Here is a 22591-nt window from a genome sequence, read left to right on the forward strand (position 1 = left end):
TTTGACAGCTGTTGGCTTCGTTTTAAATAAATAACTGGTACCTGGCAATGAGCTTCAGTCTACTGCTATCTGGTTTCCCGGATTGCACAGTGGTAAAAAATTCACCTGCTAACGCAGGAGACTCGAGTGCGACCCATGGGTCAGGAAGATTGCCTGGCGTAGGAAATGGCAACCCACTCTAGTATTCTTACCTGGAAAATTCCATGGACAGAAAGGAGCCTGGCAGGCTACGGTGCATGGGATCACAAAGAATCAGACACACACATGCATGCACACTACTGTTATCTGATTCATGCAACCCTACTCTGAGAGATACCCTTCCATTGGTGAGTACCTGAGCAGGACTCTGCTGAAGTCACTAAGGTGGTAAGTGCTGGAGGTTCCTACAGCCCATATGGGGAGTGCCCTCCCTGGTGACTACTGGTCATCTGACCTTCTTCACGGAGCTCCTTTTAGTTCAATACTTGGGCTTGCCAAGTGCACAGCTACACGGCCTACAGCTGAGGGTAACTGAGGTGCATGGACCAATTCTGGGGCCACCAGTCACACGCAGCTGCTAGCTCCTAAAATAGTTAGTCTGAATTGAAATGTTCAGGAAGGGTAAAACACATACTGGATTTTAAAGGCTGAATATAAGAAAAAGAAATATAATGGCTTATTAAATAGCAATTTTTATACTGATTATATGCTGAAATGATAGTATTTTGGATATTCTGAGTTAAAATTTATTGAAAGAGATTTCACCTGTTTCCTTCTATGTCTTAAAATATGGCTACTAGAAAAAATTATATGCTAACTCACATTATATTTCTAATGGATAATGCAGCACACATGACCAAGAACCAGCCACCTGACCCATTATGCTTCACAGCCTGACTAAGGAATGACCTCTCACAGGTCAGAGATCACCTGAGTTTGCACGGCCCTGCCCCACTGTCCTGAAACCTAACTCCATACTTCCTCAGAAACCATGTCAGATATACCAAAAGTTCCATAAACCACCCAACACCTATGTATTTTAAAGGAAAGGCTTCAAACCAAAAAATATATGATGTTGTCACAATTTCAGGAAAACTGAATCTGGGAAGCTTGGAGAATTTACTGGAAACTCATTAATTATTCTGCAATCCCCAAGAAACGTAATTTTTCAATTTCTGTAAGTTTGAGAAGAAATCTCCAAAAAGATTCTCTTGTAATAAACAAGATATGTACATGAGTTTTTACATATGTAGTAACCCTTACTACCATCATTGTAGCGTCTGTGAAAAATAAACACTGTTGTTAGAAAACATCTCCAGATGTAATTATTATGAAATTGGACCCCACAGGAGAATCACACATCACCTCTTAGTTCTTTCATTCTTTTGTTCTGTTAGCAGGGATGGAGCACAGGTTGGGGTGGGGGCAGCGGGGAGCAGAGATGACTGCACCCATGCTATTCTCAGCACTAGTTCCCCTGCTGGCTGCTAATGGAGCTCCCCTTCCTTGACTGTCCCCACTCCATACCTTCAGAGGCTAAGGGACTTATCAAGGTAACTCGAGCAGCAAGAGATAGAGGTAAGAATGAGTCAGATATTTCTGTTTCTTCGAGAAGGGCTATAACTCCTGAAAACTTGTCATTTTCAATTTGGGAGGATTCGACTTGACCAGACCAACCTAACACCCACTTTTCTGGTCAGCCCTTCATGATACAGATACATCGCAGAACCAAAATGCTTACTTGGGGAACTGGCTGAGACCCGCTTCCTGGTCAGGCTCTCCTGGCTGGCCTTGTCTGAAGCTGAAGAGCCCCTGGTCTGGACGTGCCTCTTTCCTGGGTTCTCCTCTGGCTCTGGCGACTTTTCTATTCCGTGGAAATACTTCATGTGATAATACAACAGTTTGGCTTTGCGGAAAATTTTTAAACAATCCACAACCGTGCACCTAAACTTGTGATTTAGGTCGCTGGCTGGTGCTTTAGATGTCACAAAATCATTTGTTTTCTTAAAAGTATTTGTTACTGAAAAAAAAAAAAAAAGATCCCTCATGCTTATTGGAGCTATTACAATACGTGCATCAACACAACACATGGCAATAGAGTGAGAGAGCAGCATGCATATGCAGAGGGAGACACCGATGACCACTGCTGTTGGAAAGAATGGATATAACTTCAGGGTAAATAACAAAGACTCAACTGTGATTCATCTCTTGAAAGAAGAGATCAACTTTTTTTTTTCTTTTTTAAAGCGGCCACACAAGTTCTCACGGTTTCAGAAGAACAAGGGAAAATCCTAAAAAAGAAAAAAACCAGGAATCCAGCCCAGCACTTGTTACTCATGAGTTGGACCAGACTCAGACCTTCCATCATTCAGATATGTTTGCGTAGGCAGGACTAGAGAATATTCCAGTAGGATCTCTTTATGAAACCGGAAGGATCTTACACAAAGAGAATCACTATTGCAAAGGTTTTAGTGCAGAGCTTTTGAGCTCTCAGTGCGATGTACTCTGTTTGATCAAGAGGACTCAGAGAAGGAGGAGGAAAAAAGACAACCAACTGAATGAAGCTGGAAGGCATGGAGAGAACTCAATGATCAAATTCAAAGAGACAAAAAAAGTTTGACACCACCTCCCTAAACCAAGAGTCTTCCCAGGTGACTTTAGTGGTAAGACTCTGCCTGCCAATGCAGGTGACACGGGAGATGCAGGATCTGTCAGGAAGATCCCCAGAGTAGGAAATGGCAACCTACTCCAGTATTCTTGCCCAGAAAATTCCACGGACAGAGGAGCCTGGTAGGCTACAGTTCATGGGGTCACAAAGAGTCAGATGTGACTGAGCACGCACGCAGGCCCCAAACCAAACAAGCAGAAGGCAATTTTGTCTGTCATGCATTAATAATAGAAAGTAATGCTGTCACAAGGAAATCATGAGTATTAGAAACTCAATTTACTGACGACTCCCTTCACAATACCCTCATCCCAATGAGAGCAATCACCTTAAACTCAAGTCACCCCTATTCCAGATTACATCACCCAAGAATATCCTGAATATATATGGACCTTTCTTGAGTGAATCAACTTTTTTCTAAATGCAATGATACAATTTTCATTACAAGCAAAGAGCATGCTGAACTTTTGGTAAATATTATGATTACCTTTTCAAGTACCATTCCACAATCAGAAGGAATAAAAAAATTTCTTAACTCAATCTAAATCATACTCTACATTTCAAAATCAGCAGGAAGGTATGATTATAAAACTGGTAGCCTTGATGATCTGATGTACACACACACACACATATACACACCCAAAGCAAAATGCCTTAACTCATTTTCTATCCATGACAAGAGATATAAGAAAGAGGTTCAAATCAGTCAGATACAGTTAAGAAAAAGTAACATGAAATGAAATAGAATACATACTTCTCCCTACACATAGTTGCACCAGAAAAACAAAAAAAAAGTCAGTAAAGAAATTCAAAATTCAAACCTCTAATATATCTTAAAACGCTCTCTTAAAACAAAATACAATTTCTTTGGAATCTCCTCCCCTTTGGCCTATTAAGTTGAACCATATCAATTTGCCATTTTTATAGGTTAAGAAAGGTGAGATATTGGCCATTTCAAATGGTCCAACCTAATAGTTCCTTTTCCACCTAACAATCTTCAAAAATCACTGCAGAAAATTCCACTTAGCACTGTGTAAACAAACCTAAGGTCTGAGGAGGTCAGAGAGCACCAAGCCTGCCTACTACCACCCAAAGCCCACAGCAGTCAAATTCAGCTACAGTAAACTCAGCTATCCTTCGGCTTGTGTCTGAAGCCCTGTTTGTGATCAACTATTTATTAAAAAAAAAAAAAAGCCAAAACACAAACACCTTAGAACTTTTTTAAAAAGTTAACAATAATGAGAACTTTGAATCAATTCCATGAAGAATTACACTCTTTCTATTCAGAACCTCTGCACCCTTGTGTACACACACCAGCCATTTGCATAAGGCAAAGACAGGACAGTGGTTAAAAGTGGGGGCTCTGCAGCTGGGCAGCCTGGTTCAAATCCTGGCTCCTCTAATTACCCCTCCTGCCTCCTAGCACCTTCATATGCAGAGTGGAGATAGCAATAATGTTAACTACTTCACTGACGTGAAAGAATTACATGAACTGCATGCAAAGATTCTAAAACATCTGTTCAATAAACAGTGAATATATAGTACAATTTTTTCAATATTCTGGAATAAGCTATAACGGAAAAGAACATTTTTTTAAAAGTATAGGACTTACCTGGTGGCTCAGTGGTAAAGAATTTGCTTGCCAATGCAGGAGACATAGGTTCGATCCTTGCTCTGGTAAGATCCCATATGCTGCAGGGCAACTAAGCCCATGCATCACAACTACTGAGCCTGTGCTCTAGAGCCCAGAAACTGCAATTACTGAAGCCTGCTCTCCCTAGAGCCTGTGCTCTGCAGCAAGAGAAGCCCATGCACCATAACTAAAGAAAAGCCTGTGCAGTAACAAAGACCAAGCACAGCCAAAAATACATACATAGATAAATAATTTTTAAGTATATGTATACAGTATCATTTTGAATTAAAGAACAAATGTGACTTATGAACAGTCTTTCAGCAGTTAACCTCTCACAGCAGAAGGGCAGAAGCTCCCTTTACCCCCAGTCTCACTGCATGCCACTGCAGATTCAGGGCAGTATAATGGAAACCATCCAACTTTAAATCCCAGCTCTACCCTTTATTAGCAGCATAAATAAGCTGTGTATGGTTTTTTAAAACTCTTCTGATTATCCAGATTCCCACCTATTTCAAAAGAGTTAGAGAGAGGGTTATAACATAACATATAAACTTGGTGCAAAACAGTCCATTTCAAATAGAAAATAATCCTGGTAAACAGGCTTCTGTCATTTATGGAATGTGGCTAGAGACATATTATAATTATCAGCCAGAGTGAAATACTCCTTCAACCAGCCCTCATAAGCTCTGGCTAGAAGACACATCACTTGGTAAGCATTCAGTTTTCTCTACATCCTACTAGAAATGTGAAGTCTGAAACCAACCTTAAGATTCCCAGCGTGGCTATTCAGTGGGATTATCACCCCCACCTTTCAGGACATCTTAAGTTCACTAACGCAGTCCCCCTCCACAAATTTTTTTTTAATAATTACATTATACTAGGTGCTGGACAGTACCAAGCTTGATCCACCAAAATCCTGAACTTCGTGTGGTTTGTCTTTTTAAAACACAAATTAAAGTGCATTTTCTCCAAAAGTTTTACCAAACTCTATGTTGGAAGTTACATTTATCCCTAATCAACTCCACCTGATTATTTCAATCCAAGAACTTTGTAACTTTTGTCTCTGTAACCCTATATATTCTTAGGTCTTTATCCAGGTTGTTGATAAAGATCCAATAGTACAGAGCTGAGGACAGCCTTCAGAATAACCTTCAGGCTGACATCAACTAATCTACACTCTCTGGTTAGAGTTGCCTAAGCCAGCTGAACTTGATCTATGCAAATTACCAATGCACTCACACATCTATTTCCTCTTTGCTCATAGATAGATTTAAAGAGGGATGTGGTCAAATAGTCTGCTAAAATAGATACCTGGTCTGAGTGCTATAGTAGACTCCTCACATTCCTATGTTGAAACTTAATTCCCAAAGTGATGGTATTTGGAGGTGGAGCATTTGGGAAGTGATTATGTCACAAAGGCAGAGCCCTCATGAACAGGACTAGTGGCTTTATAAAAGAGACTCCAGAGAGCTCCCTTGCCCATACCTCCATGTGAGGTTACTATAAAAAGATAACTGTTTATGAACTAGGAAGCTGGCCCTCAACAGACACTGAATCTGCTGGCACCCTCATCTTGAACTTCCCAGACTCCAGAACTCTGAGAAATAAATTTCTGTTGTTTATAAGACACTTAGTCTATGGTATTTTGTTACAGAAATCCAAATGGATTAAGACAGACAGTCTACCAATCCAGTATAAGACTCTCAAAAGGAAATACATTCAGTTTGGCAGGATAAAAACTCTTCCCCACAAAAAGTAAAACCCTTGATTCCCCACAAGTAAGCAGAAAGTGGAAACAGCTAGACCTCAAAAGGTAAACAAGCTTGGCAATCAGGTGGGCCACCTGCCTCAGAGGTGGTACTAGGATCACAGGGGCTCAGGTGAACAGATAAACTCCACAGGAGAAAAGACACTACCTGGTGTCCCTGTCACAAAGCTCCTGGCCAAAGCTAGAGCCCTTTTCAAGACAGCAACATTAATAAGACAAAATGAGTTGCTGGTTTTGTCTGAAGGAGTAATAAATATTTGAGAATTATGAATCTTCAACCATGAAGTTCAAGAAGTTAAGATTCCCCCACAAACTCAACTCAGTTAAGTATATAAATTCATTGATATGCAAGCCCTTCTGATTCTAAGCCTGTAAGTATAACTTACTTTGCCATCTGGAGAAAACATAATCAACACAAGCATCAGCGTGAGACAAGCAGCAAAGAGAGGATAAATTAATTATGAATAATAGCCTGTGACAAACTCTGATAGATTACACAATTAACTATAACTTCAGGCTCACAAATGAAGAAGTAGATCAAATACCCCAAGACTTAAGTAATTTTCCCTTTTCATGAAAGTCTTGCAAACTGTACTATTTCAATTTTGAACACAACAAATTTTTGAAGACATGAAAATCGTATGTTCCAGACTTCACAATTTTATCCTAATTTTCCCACATGGCAGCCCTCTGTATGCATAAAGAAAAATGCATTTCAGGGACTCCCCTGGTGGTCCAGTGGCTAAGACTCTGTGCTCCCAATGCAGGGGGCCTGGATTCAATCCTTGGTCAAGGAACTAGATCCCATATGCCACAACTAAAAGTTCATATGCCACAACTAAAGATCCCACATGCTGCAACTAAGACTCAGCACAACCAAATAAATACAAAAATAAATAATTTTTTAATGAAGTTGTTAAAGAAGTTGCCAGTTCAGGCAGTACAGGCCTCTGATACACCTCTCCTACATGCAAACCAAGCCCTGTTCAGCTTTTTCCTTGGTCTCTGAGCAAAAAGGATTCTGTCCTGCCTTCTCTGAATTCCCGTAAGTACTTCATGGAAAATAAAACTTGCAGTTATCTGTTCCTTTCTATTTATATTACAGTTAGTTTTGTTCACTCCTTCTGAAATGCTGAAATGAGGACTATGCTCCATTCTTTACTTCTCCTAAAGTCCTCACCTCAGCAGACTACTTCATCAAACAAGAGAGTTAGCCCTAGCCTCTCCAAGACAGTTTCCTTCTCATTAAATGGGAATAAAAATACTTATTTTACATATTCACAAGGTTCCCACATGTTTCCATGAGGTATTAGAAGAGAAATCCTCTTACAAACTGCAGCAGGTTACTTGAACATTAGCTGTCACCTGGCTTGTCATTGACCTCACAGTTGTTTGCTTTAAGAAAGGTATGCATAATCCCAGCCAGGGGTCCATGTACCAGCGCACGATCTGAAAAAATGTAACATCTAATTGTCCCATTTTATTAATCAAACACTGATGTGTTAGTGGTAATTAGTAAAAGCACAACAGGAATAGCAAAATGATGGAACCAGTAAAAATGTTTTACATTTTAAAAGAATTCTAAAGTAAAACATGCACAGCATAATTAAGCTTAAGAAAACCCACAAAAGAAACAGTTTCAGCAAAACAAAATTATATGAGTAATATAAAATATAATAGTGTATTTTTTTTAGAATTGTAAGAATGTAAACAATGATAACGCTTTGCTTATGAGACTTCAAGTAAAAAAACCAAAAACACTGATTTTTTTTCCCCCTACTCTTCCATGTTATAATACCCATATTATTTCACCGTAGAAAGAATACAATTCTTTTATATTTTATATTATACTCCTCCCCAGAACAGTGGCCCTGTGACAAAAGAAACATGGAGATGTGAACACAGTCAAGCAACCAGGAGAGCCACTGGTTGTCAAAAGGGCATTCTGGGCCACAGTCTACAGCAATCCCAAATCTCACACACAGTGTCTATTTCCCAGTGGGAGGACAGTTCATCTGGAACATACACCACTGATAGCACCAGCTAAGTAACATCATCCTCTCTCGGGATACTACAGTCCTTTATCAACATGAGAGTAGTTACTAGGTGACAAAAGGCAGAAAATATGTAAATTAAATCCTCCAGGGCGTCTGGTTCAAAATCTAGGGGTAATGTAATTGTCCTTAGGTTACAGGCTAAACTACAGGAATCAATTTATTCCTGTTTTAGAAGGTAGCATGCAAATCAATATTTGCAAGTAGTTACAGGTGTTACTGTTCAAAGGCTGTGTTCTTCCTCATGTTTAACAGATCTTTGTATGGAAGTATGCAGGCAAAGCATGGAGCTCTATCCTAGGCTCCCAGGCTTAAAATCCCAGGTCACCCTCTGCTCTGGCCTCTCCCAAATCATATGAGGAGAAAAATGGTCCACGGAATTTGAATTTGCTTTAAATAATAGTATAACTCTATTAATTATACTAAAACAGTGCTTTCTTTTTCTTTTGTGGGGGAAAGAGAGGTAGAAAGAGACTATAAAATGTCTCCTAATAATCCCTGCTTCCGGGCATCCACTCCCGTGTGCAATTCCCTCCCTTTGAGCGTGGGCAGGACCTATATAACTTGCCTCTAATAGAACAGGCAAAGGTGACAGCAGGTCACTTTCATGATTGTGTTTGATAAGACCATAACATCCATCTTACTGGCAGGCACTCTCCCACGCTGGCTAAATGCAACAAGCTGCTATGCTGTGAGCTACTCAAGGGACAATGTCAAGTGGCAAGGAACTGAGAGTGCCCACAAAAGACTACAGCCCTAGGCCTGACAGCCTGTAATAACATGTGAGCCTGGAAGCAGACCCTTCCTCAGTAGATTTTTCAGATGAGAACCGGCCCTGGCCAACTCCTTGACTGCAGCCTTGCAGAGAACCCTGTTAAGTTGTGCCTAGACGTCTCACCCACAGACACTGTGAGAAAATAAATGTTATTTTAAGATATTATGTTCGTGGTAATACTGCAACACAGCAACAGATAATACAGAGTAGGATCAGAAGCTCTCGGTTTCTATTTGCTTGGGCAATGCTTTATATTACACTTTCCCTTTTATGATAAGCATAATCTTTATAATAAAAAAGGTTTTTAAACTATGTTTTCTGAGACCTGGCTTAGAAATCATGTCCTATATAACTACCCTTTTTTTGTATACCCATTGCCAAGTACCTCAAAACCTCACAGCTAGATTGCTTATGATGATGTTATTCACTCTGGCTGGCAATATTCAGTCTGACCTTCTAAGCCCATGTCAAATCTAAGTGCCATCATGCTTTCCAAACTCATCTCCCATTAGTTAGTCCACAATGAGGCCTCAGCGGCTCCCCAGCCAACTGCTGGCCCCAGCAACCGCTTCAAGCTCTTACAGCTCACACCTCTGCTCATGCTGTGCCCTCTCCCTGCCATTCCTCCCTGTCTCAGCCAAGTCTACGTCCACACAGATCCAGCTCACTCCAAATGCAGGAAGGCAGCCAGATGGCCTGGTTCTCAGGGACCACATGCTATCAACTCCTGGCACAAACAACTATCTACTGCAGCCTCTCTTTAGCACTGTGGATCTGCTCCTGGATCCTGCTGTTTGTCACTTCTCCAGCCAGAGGATAAGGTTCATTGTCGTGTATGCCCTCAGCACTGACCCCTAATATGATTAGTATTCTTGTCAGCAACGAATCCACATAACCCCAGTAGTTTAACACTTTTTTGACACATACTTGAAATACTATAATGAATAAAACATTTTTCAGGTCTGTGAAGGAACAGCTTTCTCAGCTGTGAAGCAACAAAAAGCAACCAAAGAGAAACGTGAACAGATTTAAATACAGCAACTCCAGTCAAATGTTTGGAATAAAAAAAATAACAAATGTTCATAAACAGAGAAGCAGTTCATTATGCGAACTCTGCACTAAGTAATTCTCCTATCCAAGTACTAACCAGGCCCGACCCTGCTTAGCTTCTGAGATCAGACAAGATTGGGTGCATTCAGGGTGGTATAGCCATAGACAGCACTATGTAATTCTAATTAGTCATTTAAAAAAATGAAGTAGCTCTGTACTTACTGATATGGATTACCCTCAAGATACACTGTTAAGTGAAAACAGACAGTTGTTCAGTGCTCACTGTACGACATGTATGGTTGCAGATGGGGGGAAAGGTATTATAAAATGCATAGAAAGGAAACCAGAAGGATAGGTATCAAACTGTTGACAGCTCTATAGAGAAGCTTAAGCTAGGAAAACAGGTGGTAAAGAGGAACTCTCACATGTCTTCTGTGTACGCCAGGAGCAATGGGTGTACCCAGCACTCAGCTCTTGGTTTCTAAACACAATTCACACTTAAAAGAAATCAGGGCTTCCTGGAGAAATGGCTGAATCCAAGGTTGGGTGAGTACAGGATGAGCATGCTACATTTTCTTATGCCAGAGAGTGAAGAAGACACAGGAACTAGCTTGAAGGGCTCCCATAACTAGGTTATTAAAACAGATAATGATAGAAACCATTTTAACCCACGGAACAAAAGAAACTCCATGAGACCACGTGGATAAAAAGAGAGAAGGAAGGAAAGAGGGGAGGGAGGGAGGAATCAGGGAGAGAGGGAAAGGCAAGTCAGGCAGGCACTTACTTAACAGAATACAAACTAATAAATGTAGAAGGAATGATGAGAGTTAGAAATCACCATTTGGTAGACATCAGAGTAAAAATAGTTATCAGGCAAGAAGCAGAAGTGGATATTAAAATAGTCGGTGAACTCCTGATAAAGAAACACACAGATATTTGAGTATATGTAAATAAAAATGGGTTCAATCCCTGGGTCGGGAAGATCCCCTGAAGAAGGAAATGGCAACCCACTCCAGTATTCTTGCCTGGAGAATCCCATGGAGGGAAGAGACTGATAGGCTACAGTCCACCGGGTCGCAAAGAGTCAGACACGACTGAGCGACTTCACTTCACTTCACTTCACTTCAAATAAAGATACTTACATGTACTCAAGGTATCCTCTCACAAGAAACTTAGTAACTATAAAGGGAAATATAACAGCTTTACAGTAGAGAAACCAGGTGGGCAGTACCCTTAGCCAAGTGACCAAAGTTAACTTCACCAATAAACGGGACAGATATCATGTGGCTCCTGATAGAATGCACTTGAAAAGGACACATCACTTGCATGGTGTTGCTGCTAAAAGGGAATAACCTACATCTAATTATCTGGATACATTAAAAAAAAAAACAAATTCAACAACATCATATTCTTCAGAAGTGTCAAGGTCATGAAAAACAAAAAAAGACTGAAAAAATATTTCAGATGAAAGGAAACTAATGAAACATGACAATTAAATCCAGTGTGACATCCTGAGTTGGATCCTGATCCCCTCAAAAAAAAGTTTCCTCCATGTTTGCTATGAAGAACATTATCAGAACTGATGAAGTCTGAATAAGGTCCTGACTTTGATAATTAAATTATGGTCATGTTATTAAATGTTCTAGTTATCAGGAAATCAACACTAAAGAATTTAGGGGTAAAGGTCTGCAACTTACTTAAAAATAATTCAGAAAAATAGTTTTTAAAGAATAGAACAATGAAGCAAACATAGTAAACTGCTAACAAACAGGGAATCTGGTTGAAGGTACATAAGAAATTCTTCTTACTATTTTTGCAACTTTTTATGTCTTCCAATATTTCAAAATGAAGACATCTTTTAAATATAAAGATGAAAAAATGTACGCAGGAAAAATACTTCGAGGTCACAGAATAGCTAAGTGGGAGGAAAGCAACCCTGGCAAGGCTATCCGCACTTGGCCCTCACAAGAGAAACTAAGCATTTATTCCACAAGATGGCAGAGCTGCCCCAAAGGCCAGAGCTGTGTATGGAGCAGCTAATGCAGGGCTTCTGCTCTAGACTAGATGGTGTTGCCTTCCCAGCCTCCTTCACACTGATCTTGACTCCATCCCAAGTTAGAAATTACAAGACTGGCACCAGCTCAGGAGAGCAACCTCTAAACAGTGACTAACACAGCAGCACCCTGGCCTCCAGGGGCCTTGCGGGATGCTTCTGAGAACGATCCCGCCCTCCTTCCTGCTGACTTACATAATACATTCCTGGTGAATGAGTTCTCAACAACCAGCAATCTTTTCATCCTGTGCTCACCACTAAGCCCCTGTTCCAAAAGAAAAACCAGGAACACCATTCAGTTTCCAGATCAACACTTCCACCCCCTCAAATTAAAGAATTTCAAAGGCACCACCCTGTCTGGAGTACTGACATCACTTTACCACACACAGTGCTCTTCAAAGCTGGCCTACTAAGCTGCTTACTTGAATATACACACTGCTTTAACACTTGCCCTCAAGGGCAGAGCGAGCTCCGTGTTACACACTGTGCAACCTCTCTAAAGGCAGGATGTGTGTTCACGTCACCTGATTTATATAGCACCCAGCATCTCATCACATGGCATTCAGTACTCAGTCAGAAGACAGGAGCTGGAATGACCCAGCCATTGGGAAATGTGGTATTCTAACTCTGGCTGAGTTACCCCTTTTTGCCAAGTACTAGGTTCTTCTATAAAACAGGGAGAATTAACAGTGAAAAATTAGCAAGAACTTAGATGTCTTTCACAGTGGGAAGTTAAATAAATTATGGAAAATCATCCAAAGAAATAAATTATATGTAATCGTGAAAGAGCTATGAACTGACATGGAAAAATACTGTATAAAAATGACAAGCCATTGACTAATACAAGAATATGGTTCTACCACTCTGTTTTTAAAAAGTTACATGAGTACATGTGTGTTTGTATATGCAGAGAACAACGTGTTAAAGAATGGAAAAGCATACACCAAACTGTTCCATGGTTCTTTCAAGAGGGGGAAGAGTAACAGAGGACTTTTCACTTTTTTTCCTTTTACTTAGTTTTAATTTTTTTCAGTATATTTGGTTTTGAAATTTATAGGAGGGAAACAAACAGCAAAATGTCTCTTTATATATTAATAATAATCTTTAAATAGGGGTCCTGTCTTTATCTCTAAGGGAGATCAATACTGGGTGTTCATTGGAAGGACTGATGCTAAAGCTGAAACTGCAATACTTTGGCCACCTCATGCGATGAGTTGACTCACTGGAAAAGACTCTGATGCTGGGAAAGGTTGGGGGCGGGAGGAGAAGGGGACGACGGAGAATGAGATGGCTGGATGGCATCACCGACTCTGTGGACATGAGTTTGAGTGAACTCCGGGAGTTGGTGATGGACAGGGAGGCCTGGCGTGCTGTGATTCATGGGGTCGCGGAGACTCGGACACGACTGAGCGACTGAACTGAACTGAACTGAACTGTCTTTATGCCAGAGTAGTTGTGAAAACTCATCAAGAAGTTGTACTTACAAAGAGTTAGTATTCCTTAGTGTTCTCACTGTGAAAAATCAAATTTAAATTTTAAAATCAACACTAAATAAAACCTTTCATTGCTGTCTCCTTATGACTCAAAAATGATGACCATACTTGCTTGGAGGACAGCAAGGAGGACTGTGGCTGGAACAGAGGCAGCAGGAAGGAGAGAAACTAAGAAATGATGAAACTGGAGTGATAGCAGAAAGCAGCCAGGCCAGAGTAAAGACCTCAGTCATGACCAAAACCAACAGTTCAGGTGGTGGGAAACATGCATGTTATTTTTATAGTCCTTGTACTTTTCTAGATTTCTTTTCAACTTTATGAACATAAAAAAGCAAGTTACCAAAAGAGAATATGCTGAATAAAGACAAGATTACCTCCATTAATGAGGTAAAAAGTACCAATGAAATCCCTAGTGGAGTTTGAATAAGGTCCAGATTTTGATAATTGTGGTAACATAAGAGAATGCACTCATTTTTTTTAAAGGAAATATACATCAAAATATTCAAGGGTAAATATTGTCAAACAATTCATAGGAAAAAAAAAAAAACTTTAAAATACCTGAAGGCCACAGAACAGCTAAGTAGGAGGAATGCAACCTTACCAACAGAGATCCAAGTGAACTGACAGCTCTCTATATCCTGCAAACGAAGCATTTCAACAGATTCACAAACAAGAAAGCAACTCAAAGCAACTATCTGTTTGGTACCAACTTACCTGCTCAGCCTTAACCCACTTCAGGAAGCCTGAAATTAAGTCAGAAAGCACACCTAATAGTCTCAGAAAAGATCCTGTAATTATATTATTGATGCTGTTCTGTCTTCATCTCCAAATGCCTAACTGCTACTCATCCTTCAAAGCCCTGCCAAGTTCCATATTCTTCCACCCCTACCCTCAAACTATTAGGCTAAACATCACCTGTCTCCAGATGTCAGGTCCAAAGAGCACTTAATGTACCCTAAGACCAAGAGCGCCCATTGATAGCTAGCAGAGCTCCCAGGAACATAGTAAGACATATAGTATTCACTTCGAAACACACAGTATTCACTCTCAGGCAACAGGATGCAAACAAGAGAATCCTGAGTTCAACTTCCATGTGACAGGCACACATTATCACTGGCAGTCTTCTCTTCTTAAAAATGTTAAGTATTTCTCATGACACCGCCTTACTTTCTCTCTTGTAACAAAATCTCATTCATGCCTCAGGACAGAAAGACCTACAAGGGCAATGACCAGATGTCTCATTCATTTCTCTAACCCCAAAAGAACAATCAATTCTCAGCCACTGTTCCACCAAGACATGTCTGATGACAGATCACAGACACTCCCAACTTCCCAAACTACAATGCCTCTAAGTCTATGACTATCTTACTCAAGAAAACAGAGAACACAGGTGCCTGATATCTAACAATTATAAGCACTACACTAAACCAGACCAAGTTAATTTAAAAATAAATCATTTACAAAAACTACTATAGGCATTACTCTGAAACTAACCTGTTTAATTTGCAAGTAAATCATCTGTAAACTTTTAATAGTTCAGTGACAAGTAACTTCCCATTCATTTTATAACTGACAACATATCAGTGAACACCAGACCATGTGGCAATGTCCGATTTCTAACAGGTACTCAGTTTAAAAAAAAAAAAAATAAGAAAAAATTAGTTGAATAAGCCTGTTTGCAACAGAGTGTGTAGTAGGGTTAGTGGTGTGATTACCTGGAGCTTGAGCTAGGAGGAGTAAATGCAGCATGGATACCATTACTATTTAGTTTTCTCTCTTGTCTATGGTTCATGTAGAATATTCACAAATGACACAGCTTAGAATAGAGTCTGGCACTTAGTAGGCACTTGTTAAATATTCATTACTAAAATGAATGAATGGGTTTCCCTGGTGGTTCAGTGGTAAAGAATCCGTCTGTCAAAGCAGGAGATGCAAGTTCAATCCCTGGGTCAGGAAGAGCCTCTGGAGAAGGAAATGGCAACCCACTCCTGTATACTTGTCCAGGAAATCCCACGGATAGAGGAGCCTAGCAGGCTACCACACACAGGGTCGCAAAGAGTTGGACATGACTTTGCAACTGAGCACACATGCAAAATTAATGAATGGACTACAGTCCATTTTCAAACAGCCCTGGTTATCTGTGAATGACCAAATAGGCCGGGCTGAGGTTTAGAGAACAACCCAACTTCAAAGGGCATGTATTCTAATTTCTGAATAAATTCCTACTCAAGTAGAACAATTTCAACTGCATTCCCCTCTTGACATTTAAGCCATAAAAGCAAATAGCTTAGAGCTTATTACAAAAGAAAAAAGTAATGGTATCCATGCTGCATTTACTCCTCCTAGCTCAAGCTCCAGGTAATCACACCACTAACCCTACTACACACTCTCTTGCAAACAGGCAAGTACTTCAGTTAGTTGCCATGATTTCAAAATTATTCCCTAGAAAATCCTCCATGCAACCTCAAGAAACAAAACAACATGAAATCTTCCCACCATCTTTTCCAAGACTTCCCTGTCTCACCCTCACTTTACCTTATTTCCATCTTCGCCACAAACCTGCTGCTGCTGCATCACTTCAGCTGTGTCCGACTCTGTGCGACCCCACAGACAGCAGCCCACCAGGCTCCCCCGTCCCTGGGATTCTGCAGGCAAGAACACTGGAGTGGGTTGCCATTTCCTTCTCCAATGCATGAAAGTGAAAAGTGAAAGTGAAGTCGCTCAGTCGTGTCCGACTCTTAGCGACCCCATGGACTGCAGCCCACCATGGGATTTTCCAGGCAAGAGTACTGGAGTGGGGTGCCATTGCCTTCTCCAGCCACAAACCTGAGATGCAGCTAATTTAACAGACATGAGACAGAAACTGCATGTGTGTGTAAACTTTAAAACAAGCACTGGGATTTAGCCTCTAACCTCATCTCCTCACTCATCTCCTCTGCACAGCATATTTCCTAGGGATGAAGAACAATTCATTGCCAATCTCAAGTGATTTCTAACGTTAACATCACCCTTTAGACAACATAATGAAGAGCTTAGTCTACTGAGCTAAGGGACGTGGCTGTGATAGAGAGTTCTCCATGCCAAAACAGACTTCTAAATTCTGAGATTAAATTTCCACCAAATTTGCACATCAAGTCTAATAATCCCTCCCAAAGGAGAAAACGTCAGCTGAGGAGAGGAGCCCTGCCATTGAGAAGAGGCTCAGCACGAAATGAGAGGATCTTTGGTACCCACAAGCCCACAAGGCTGAGGCACAACACTCTGCACCCAGCAGAACAGAAGACCAAAGGAATGAGCCAGAAGTGACACTTGAGTACTTTCAGTTTACTATTTTCAAAGAACTGCTCTGCCACTGCATTTATGCAAACTACATAGAATCTGATTAACAACAACAAAAACCTGCCCCTCCAACCTAAATTGAAATTATCCACATAAGAGTATAAATTCTGTAGACATATAGTCATCATGGTATAAAAGTCTTATAAAAACAAAACTATTTAAATGTCATTAATCTTTAACATTGTAAAATTTTCTATTTATAATTTAAATTACTCTTTTTTTGTTTGTTTTTTGCCACATTGAGCGCCTTGCAGGATCTTAGTTCCTGGAACAGGGATTGAGCCAGGGCCATGTCGATTGAACACAGTCCAAGTCGTAACCACTGGACCACCAAGGAACTCCCCCAAATTTAAATTACTCTTAATGTAAGGCAAAGAATTTCAAATCTTACATTTATTATTAAATATATAGATTAGATTTACATTTAGTATAACACAAATGAGTACGTAAATGTATAGATTTCATGACAGCTTATATTAAATAAAGTCACAAGCACACAGTGTCAAAATACAGAATCGCTAAATATTCAACTGACTACCTTCTCTCTATTTGCAAGAGCCTAGTAAGAGACGTACTACACCTCTATTCATACAGTTCCCTCTGCTGGAATACCTAGTCCCCTGTGTTACTCAAGGGGAAGTGCTATACATCCATCAAGATTCAGCTTAAACATCATACCTCCCAGATTAAGGTGGTCTTCAGGCAGGCACTGATCTTCCATCACTGACACTTATTAGCACAGCGTCTGCTACCCAGGGCAACATGACACTCTAATCGATCTGAGCAAAAAGATGTATGACCAGAGCTTCCATATCCACGTGTGCAGTGTCTTCTCAACATGCATGCCGTAACTGCAGGAAGACAGTTTCATTTAATCTCTACTATTTCCCTGAGTCTCTCACTAAAAGCGTGTCTGCACATCCTTCTCCAGGGAACCATGCTCAACCCAAATATCTCCACAAGTATCTTCATTCTTCCTCTGGGCTCATACACACCCAAGAAGCTCTGCTTTGGGAACTCCACAGCCTATCTTCTCCACACACATGAAGGAGGAAGGTTACAGACCACCCAGGTTTACCAAAGGAACACTTCCCAGGTCCCAAACCATATCATCAATAGACCCTCAAGACATTTGATTCCATAACTTGTTTCTGGCTAAATTCTCCAACAAGGCCATGTCTTCCTCTCTTAGGCTGCCATAGTTCATAATATAGCATAGTCCAGAAGAGGAATATCCTACAAGCCCTCTTTGGCCTTCACAGATATTTAGGAAACACCAGAATTTACTCACACTAATTCCCTCATCCACTACTTTGCCTCTTTCAATTAATGTTAAGTCAAATTTTATAATATAAACAACTTTTTAAAGATGAACGTTGGGGACTTCCCTGGTGGTCCAGTGGTAAAGAATCTGCCAGTCAATGCAGGGCATATGGGTTCAATCCCTGGTCCGGGAAGATCCCACATGCTGCAGGGCAACTAAGCCCATGAGCTGCAACTACTGATGCCCAAGCACCTTAAAGCCTATGCTCTGCAACAAAAGGAGCCACCACAATGAGAAGCCCGAGCACAGCAACTCTGCTTACCCAAACTAGAGAAAGTCCATGTGCAGCAATGAAAACCCAGCACAGTCAAAAATGAATAAATAAATTTTTTTAAAAAGATGAACGTTGATCAAGAATCTTAGAATGGGGTTAGGGGGTGAGAGGGAGATTTAAGAGGGAGGAGAGATATGTATACCTATAGCTGATTCATGTTGATGTATGGCAGAAACCAACACAACATTGTAAAGCAATTATTCTCTAATGAATATGATCATAACTATATTTTTTAAGTACCAAGGAAAAAAGAATGTAGATTTAATTTTTTAAAATTTCATTATGAAATACAATGATTAAAAGTAAAAGACAAGTGACAGACCAAGAGAAAATACAGTACAATATATATAAAAGACAAAGGATCCACATCAATAATATGCAAAGGAAACTTGGCAAATCAATAATAAAAAACAAATAATCCTACAGGAAGTGGACAAAGACTATGAAAAGACAATTCACAAAAAATAGACTAAAATATTCAATAAAACATGAAAAACTGTTCAATCTCATTTTAAAAAATACAACTTAAAAAGTAAACCTTGTTTCCAATGTTAACCTACATTAAAGAAAATTCAAAAGATGAGTAGTATCCACAGATAGTAAGAATGTAGGGAAAACATGTACCACACTCTGTACTGTACCACACTCTTGATCATAATATAAAGCAGAATGGTCTTTTTATGAAGGATGATTTGTCATCGTAATTTAAAACATGCATGCTGTTGAATCTAGCAATCATACTTATAAAAACGTATCCTACAGGGCTCTCCATAAGCGTTCAAGGATTACCATGTTAATGTGTGAAATACTTTGCTATTGCTCAGTAATAATCTAAATATCCATCAAAAGGAACCATTTATCAGAAACATAACATTATGAAATCATGATTTTTTTTGCATTACCAATAACATTCAAATAGCTATTAATGCAACACGCAATCATGAAACTTATCTTTCTGTGTAGTCATGGATATGTGCAACTACCTAAACCGTGTGTCTATTAACATAAGGTAGAGTTTTCTCCATCAGTAATGGTAGAAGACCTCACATGGAAACAACCCTTTCGATTACAACCATTATAAACTCTGGGGAAAAAATATAAAAGAAAAAAATATCTAAAGGCACTGAAGAGCAACAAAGAGAGAAAGAAACAGGAGTCAGACATTTGAAATAATAAACTTTTCATGTAAAGGTGGGCTCCAATAAGAAGCACAGAATAGCTAAAACCCTTGAGTCTTATTGGCTGAAGAAACAGAAGACAAAGGTCAGTGTAATGACAACAGCTAGAAAGTGAGGAGTAAAATCTTAGAAAGAAGACAGCCACAAAAGGGTGGCCTCATTTGATACATTAAAATTCTGTCTGATCTCTGACTGATCTCTGAACCTATAGAATTCCAAGACCAACTAAAGCTCAAAGACTGAACAGAGGTTTCAGATTCTGCCCATTGCAGGAGAAAAGAAAAACATAAAACAGAAGCATATTGCAACAAATTCAGTAAAGATTTTTATTAATAAAAAAAAAAGGTCCACAGCAAGAAACTGGAGTTTTGAGTTCAAATAAATTTCCCTTTAAAACAAAGAAATCATTATTCTTCAGAAGAACATAACGTAATCCAAACTACAACCTATCACTCACAATGCAGAGACTATAATCCAATACATTAGAGATATAAAGAAATGGGAAAGTGTCACCTAGAGTGAAAAGTCAGTTAATGGCAATTAACTTCAGAATACGTTGTTAGATAAGTATTTTTAAAAAGATATTAAAACGATGCTCATGATGAGTAAACAGACTGAAAATCTCAACAGAGAATCTAGGGGAATAAAAGGAATATTATAGAACTAAAAAGTACTAGAAATAAAAAAATTCACTGGATGGGCTTAAAAGCAGACTGGAGTTGAGAAAAGCATTTGAAAATAGACTGAAAAATTTTCAGTCTGAAAATGAAGGGGGAAAACTGAACAAAAACATAAAAATCCAGAGTTCCAGTTACCTGCGGGGTAGTTTCTAAAAGTCTCACATAAATTTGATGAAATAAATCAGTTTTCATATTCAAGCTCAGTAAATTTCAAACAAGTTACATATAACACTAAAGCAAATTTTAACACGTCATAGTCAACCGCTATAAACCAAAGATAAAGAACAAAATCTTGACAGCAGCCAGAAAGAAAATAACACATTACAGTCAGGGAAAACAACAATATGAATGATCACTAACTTCCTTTCAGAAACAATAGAGGACCATGAATAACATTTTTAAAGTTATTATAAAGAAGTGATACTTTAAAGAAAGAAAAACTGTAAAGCCACAATTCTATATCCAGTGAAAATATCCTTTAAGAATGAAAGTTAAATAAAGTCATGTTAAAATAAACAGAAACCTAAAGAATGTGTCACCAGGAAACCTGCCCTACAGAAATAAAACAAAAAACATGAAAGGAAAATTTAACATGAAAAGAAATCTTCAAGAAGAAATAAAGAAGGGAGGTTCAAGAGAGAGGGGACATGCATATACCTATGGCTGATTCATGATGATGTACGGCAGAAACCAACACAATATTGTAAAGCAATTATCGTCCAATTAAAAATAAATAAATTAAAAAACAAAAGATATGAAGAATACTGGATATGGTAAATGCATGTGTAAATCACTATCTCTTTTGTTTTACTTTCTTTAAAATACATGAGCAAAAATTACAATACTATACTGTCAACTTTATAGCATAAGTAGATTCAATTCATGTGATAACTAGAGCATAAAAAGGAGGTGTTAATGGATTACACAACATTTTACATAAGATGGTTCAATATTAACTATAAGTAAACTGAAAAGTACATATATACATTGTAATACCTAGAGTAACCTTTAAAACAAATGGTAAGAAGTATAGCTTAAAGCTAACAGATGAATTAAAATTGGATTTTAAAAATTCAATTAACCTGAAAAAATAGGAAAGAAGGAAAAGAACAAAACACAGAATCAACACACAACAAAAAGCGAAATGGCAGACCTCAATGCAATTGTATCGGTAATTTCATTTAAAGTAACTAAACAATGCAGTTAAAATCCAAACCCAACTATCTATAAAAGACAGTCTGAACTTAAAGGCATAGTTATATTGAAAGAAAAGAGATAGAAATAGATAGACCATGTATACAGAAAGCAAAAGAAAGGTGGAGTACCTGTTCTAATATCAGAAAAAGGATACAAGAATTAAGTCAATTTTCATACTCAAGCTCAGTGACTCTCAAGCAGGTTAAATATAAAACTAAAACAAATTTAAGCACATGATAGTGTGACAGTCAAGTAAAAGGCTACCACCAAAGATACAGTGATATTTCACATTACAGAGAGGGCAATTCATGGTTAGGATTTGGGGCTTTCACTGCCGGGGCCCAGGTTCAATTCCTGGTCAGGGAACATTCCACAAGCCTTACAGCCAAAACAAAACACAAAGTGGGGCAATTCATTAGGAGGACATAGCAATTAAAATATGCATGGAAATAAAAACAAAACTTCCAAATACATGGATCAAGACTGACAGAATTAAAGGGAGAAAAAGATAAATCCACACTCACCCATCTCTTAGTAACTGGGAGAAACAGATACACACAGAAAAACAAAACTAAACCAGTGGCAACGTACCAGAAAAACACCATCAACCACCCTGACCTAACTGACAGATTTACAACCATGGCAGAACACACAATTTTTTCAAATGCATATAGAATATTCATCAAGACAGATCATATGCTGGACCATAAAAAGCAGCACAGCAAATGTATAAAGATTGGGGTAATTCCCTGGCAGTCCAGTGGTTAAGATTCCATGCTTTCACTGCAGAGGGTGTGGGTTTGATCCTTGGTAGGGAAACTAAAAGCTCCCATGCCCCATGGCATGGCCAAAAATAAAAACAAATAAAGATTGAAATCCTACAGAGTATGTTCTTTGACCATCATGGAATTATATCAGGTAAATAATAACAAGGGATCTATTAAAAAACCCAACACTTGGAAATGAAACATATTTCTGAGTAACACACAGTCAACAAATAAATCATAGATATTCTGAACTGAATGAAAATGAAAATACAACATATTTGTAGGATGCAGCTAAAGCAGTGCTTAGTAGAAAATTTTAAAACTTTAAATACTCATATTAGAAAAAAGGATCTAAAATCAAT

General features: G+C 38.9%; 1 protein-coding gene across 8 annotated transcripts in view; it reads right to left on the bottom strand.

Moving 5' to 3' along the window:
• PHF20 (PHD finger protein 20) overlaps nt 1–22591 on the bottom strand; it is a 136297-nt gene that overhangs the window by 45241 nt on the left and 68465 nt on the right. For 7 of the 8 annotated variants that reach the window (XM_055436595.2, XM_055436577.2, XM_055436585.2 and 4 more), the window contains one exon: nt 1721–1999. The exons of the other annotated variant lie outside the window; for it this stretch is intronic. In XM_055436595.2, coding sequence (XP_055292570.1) covers nt 1721–1999 — 279 coding nt within the window. The remainder of the gene's footprint in view (nt 1–1720; nt 2000–22591) is intronic. 8 annotated transcript variants of the gene reach the window in all.

The sequence above is a fragment of the Moschus berezovskii genome, chromosome 15, assembly GCF_049115385.1.
Source record: "Moschus berezovskii isolate FMDL1 chromosome 15, NW_MosBer_1.0, whole genome shotgun sequence".
NCBI classification, from domain to species: Eukaryota; Metazoa; Chordata; class Mammalia; order Artiodactyla; family Moschidae; genus Moschus; species Moschus berezovskii.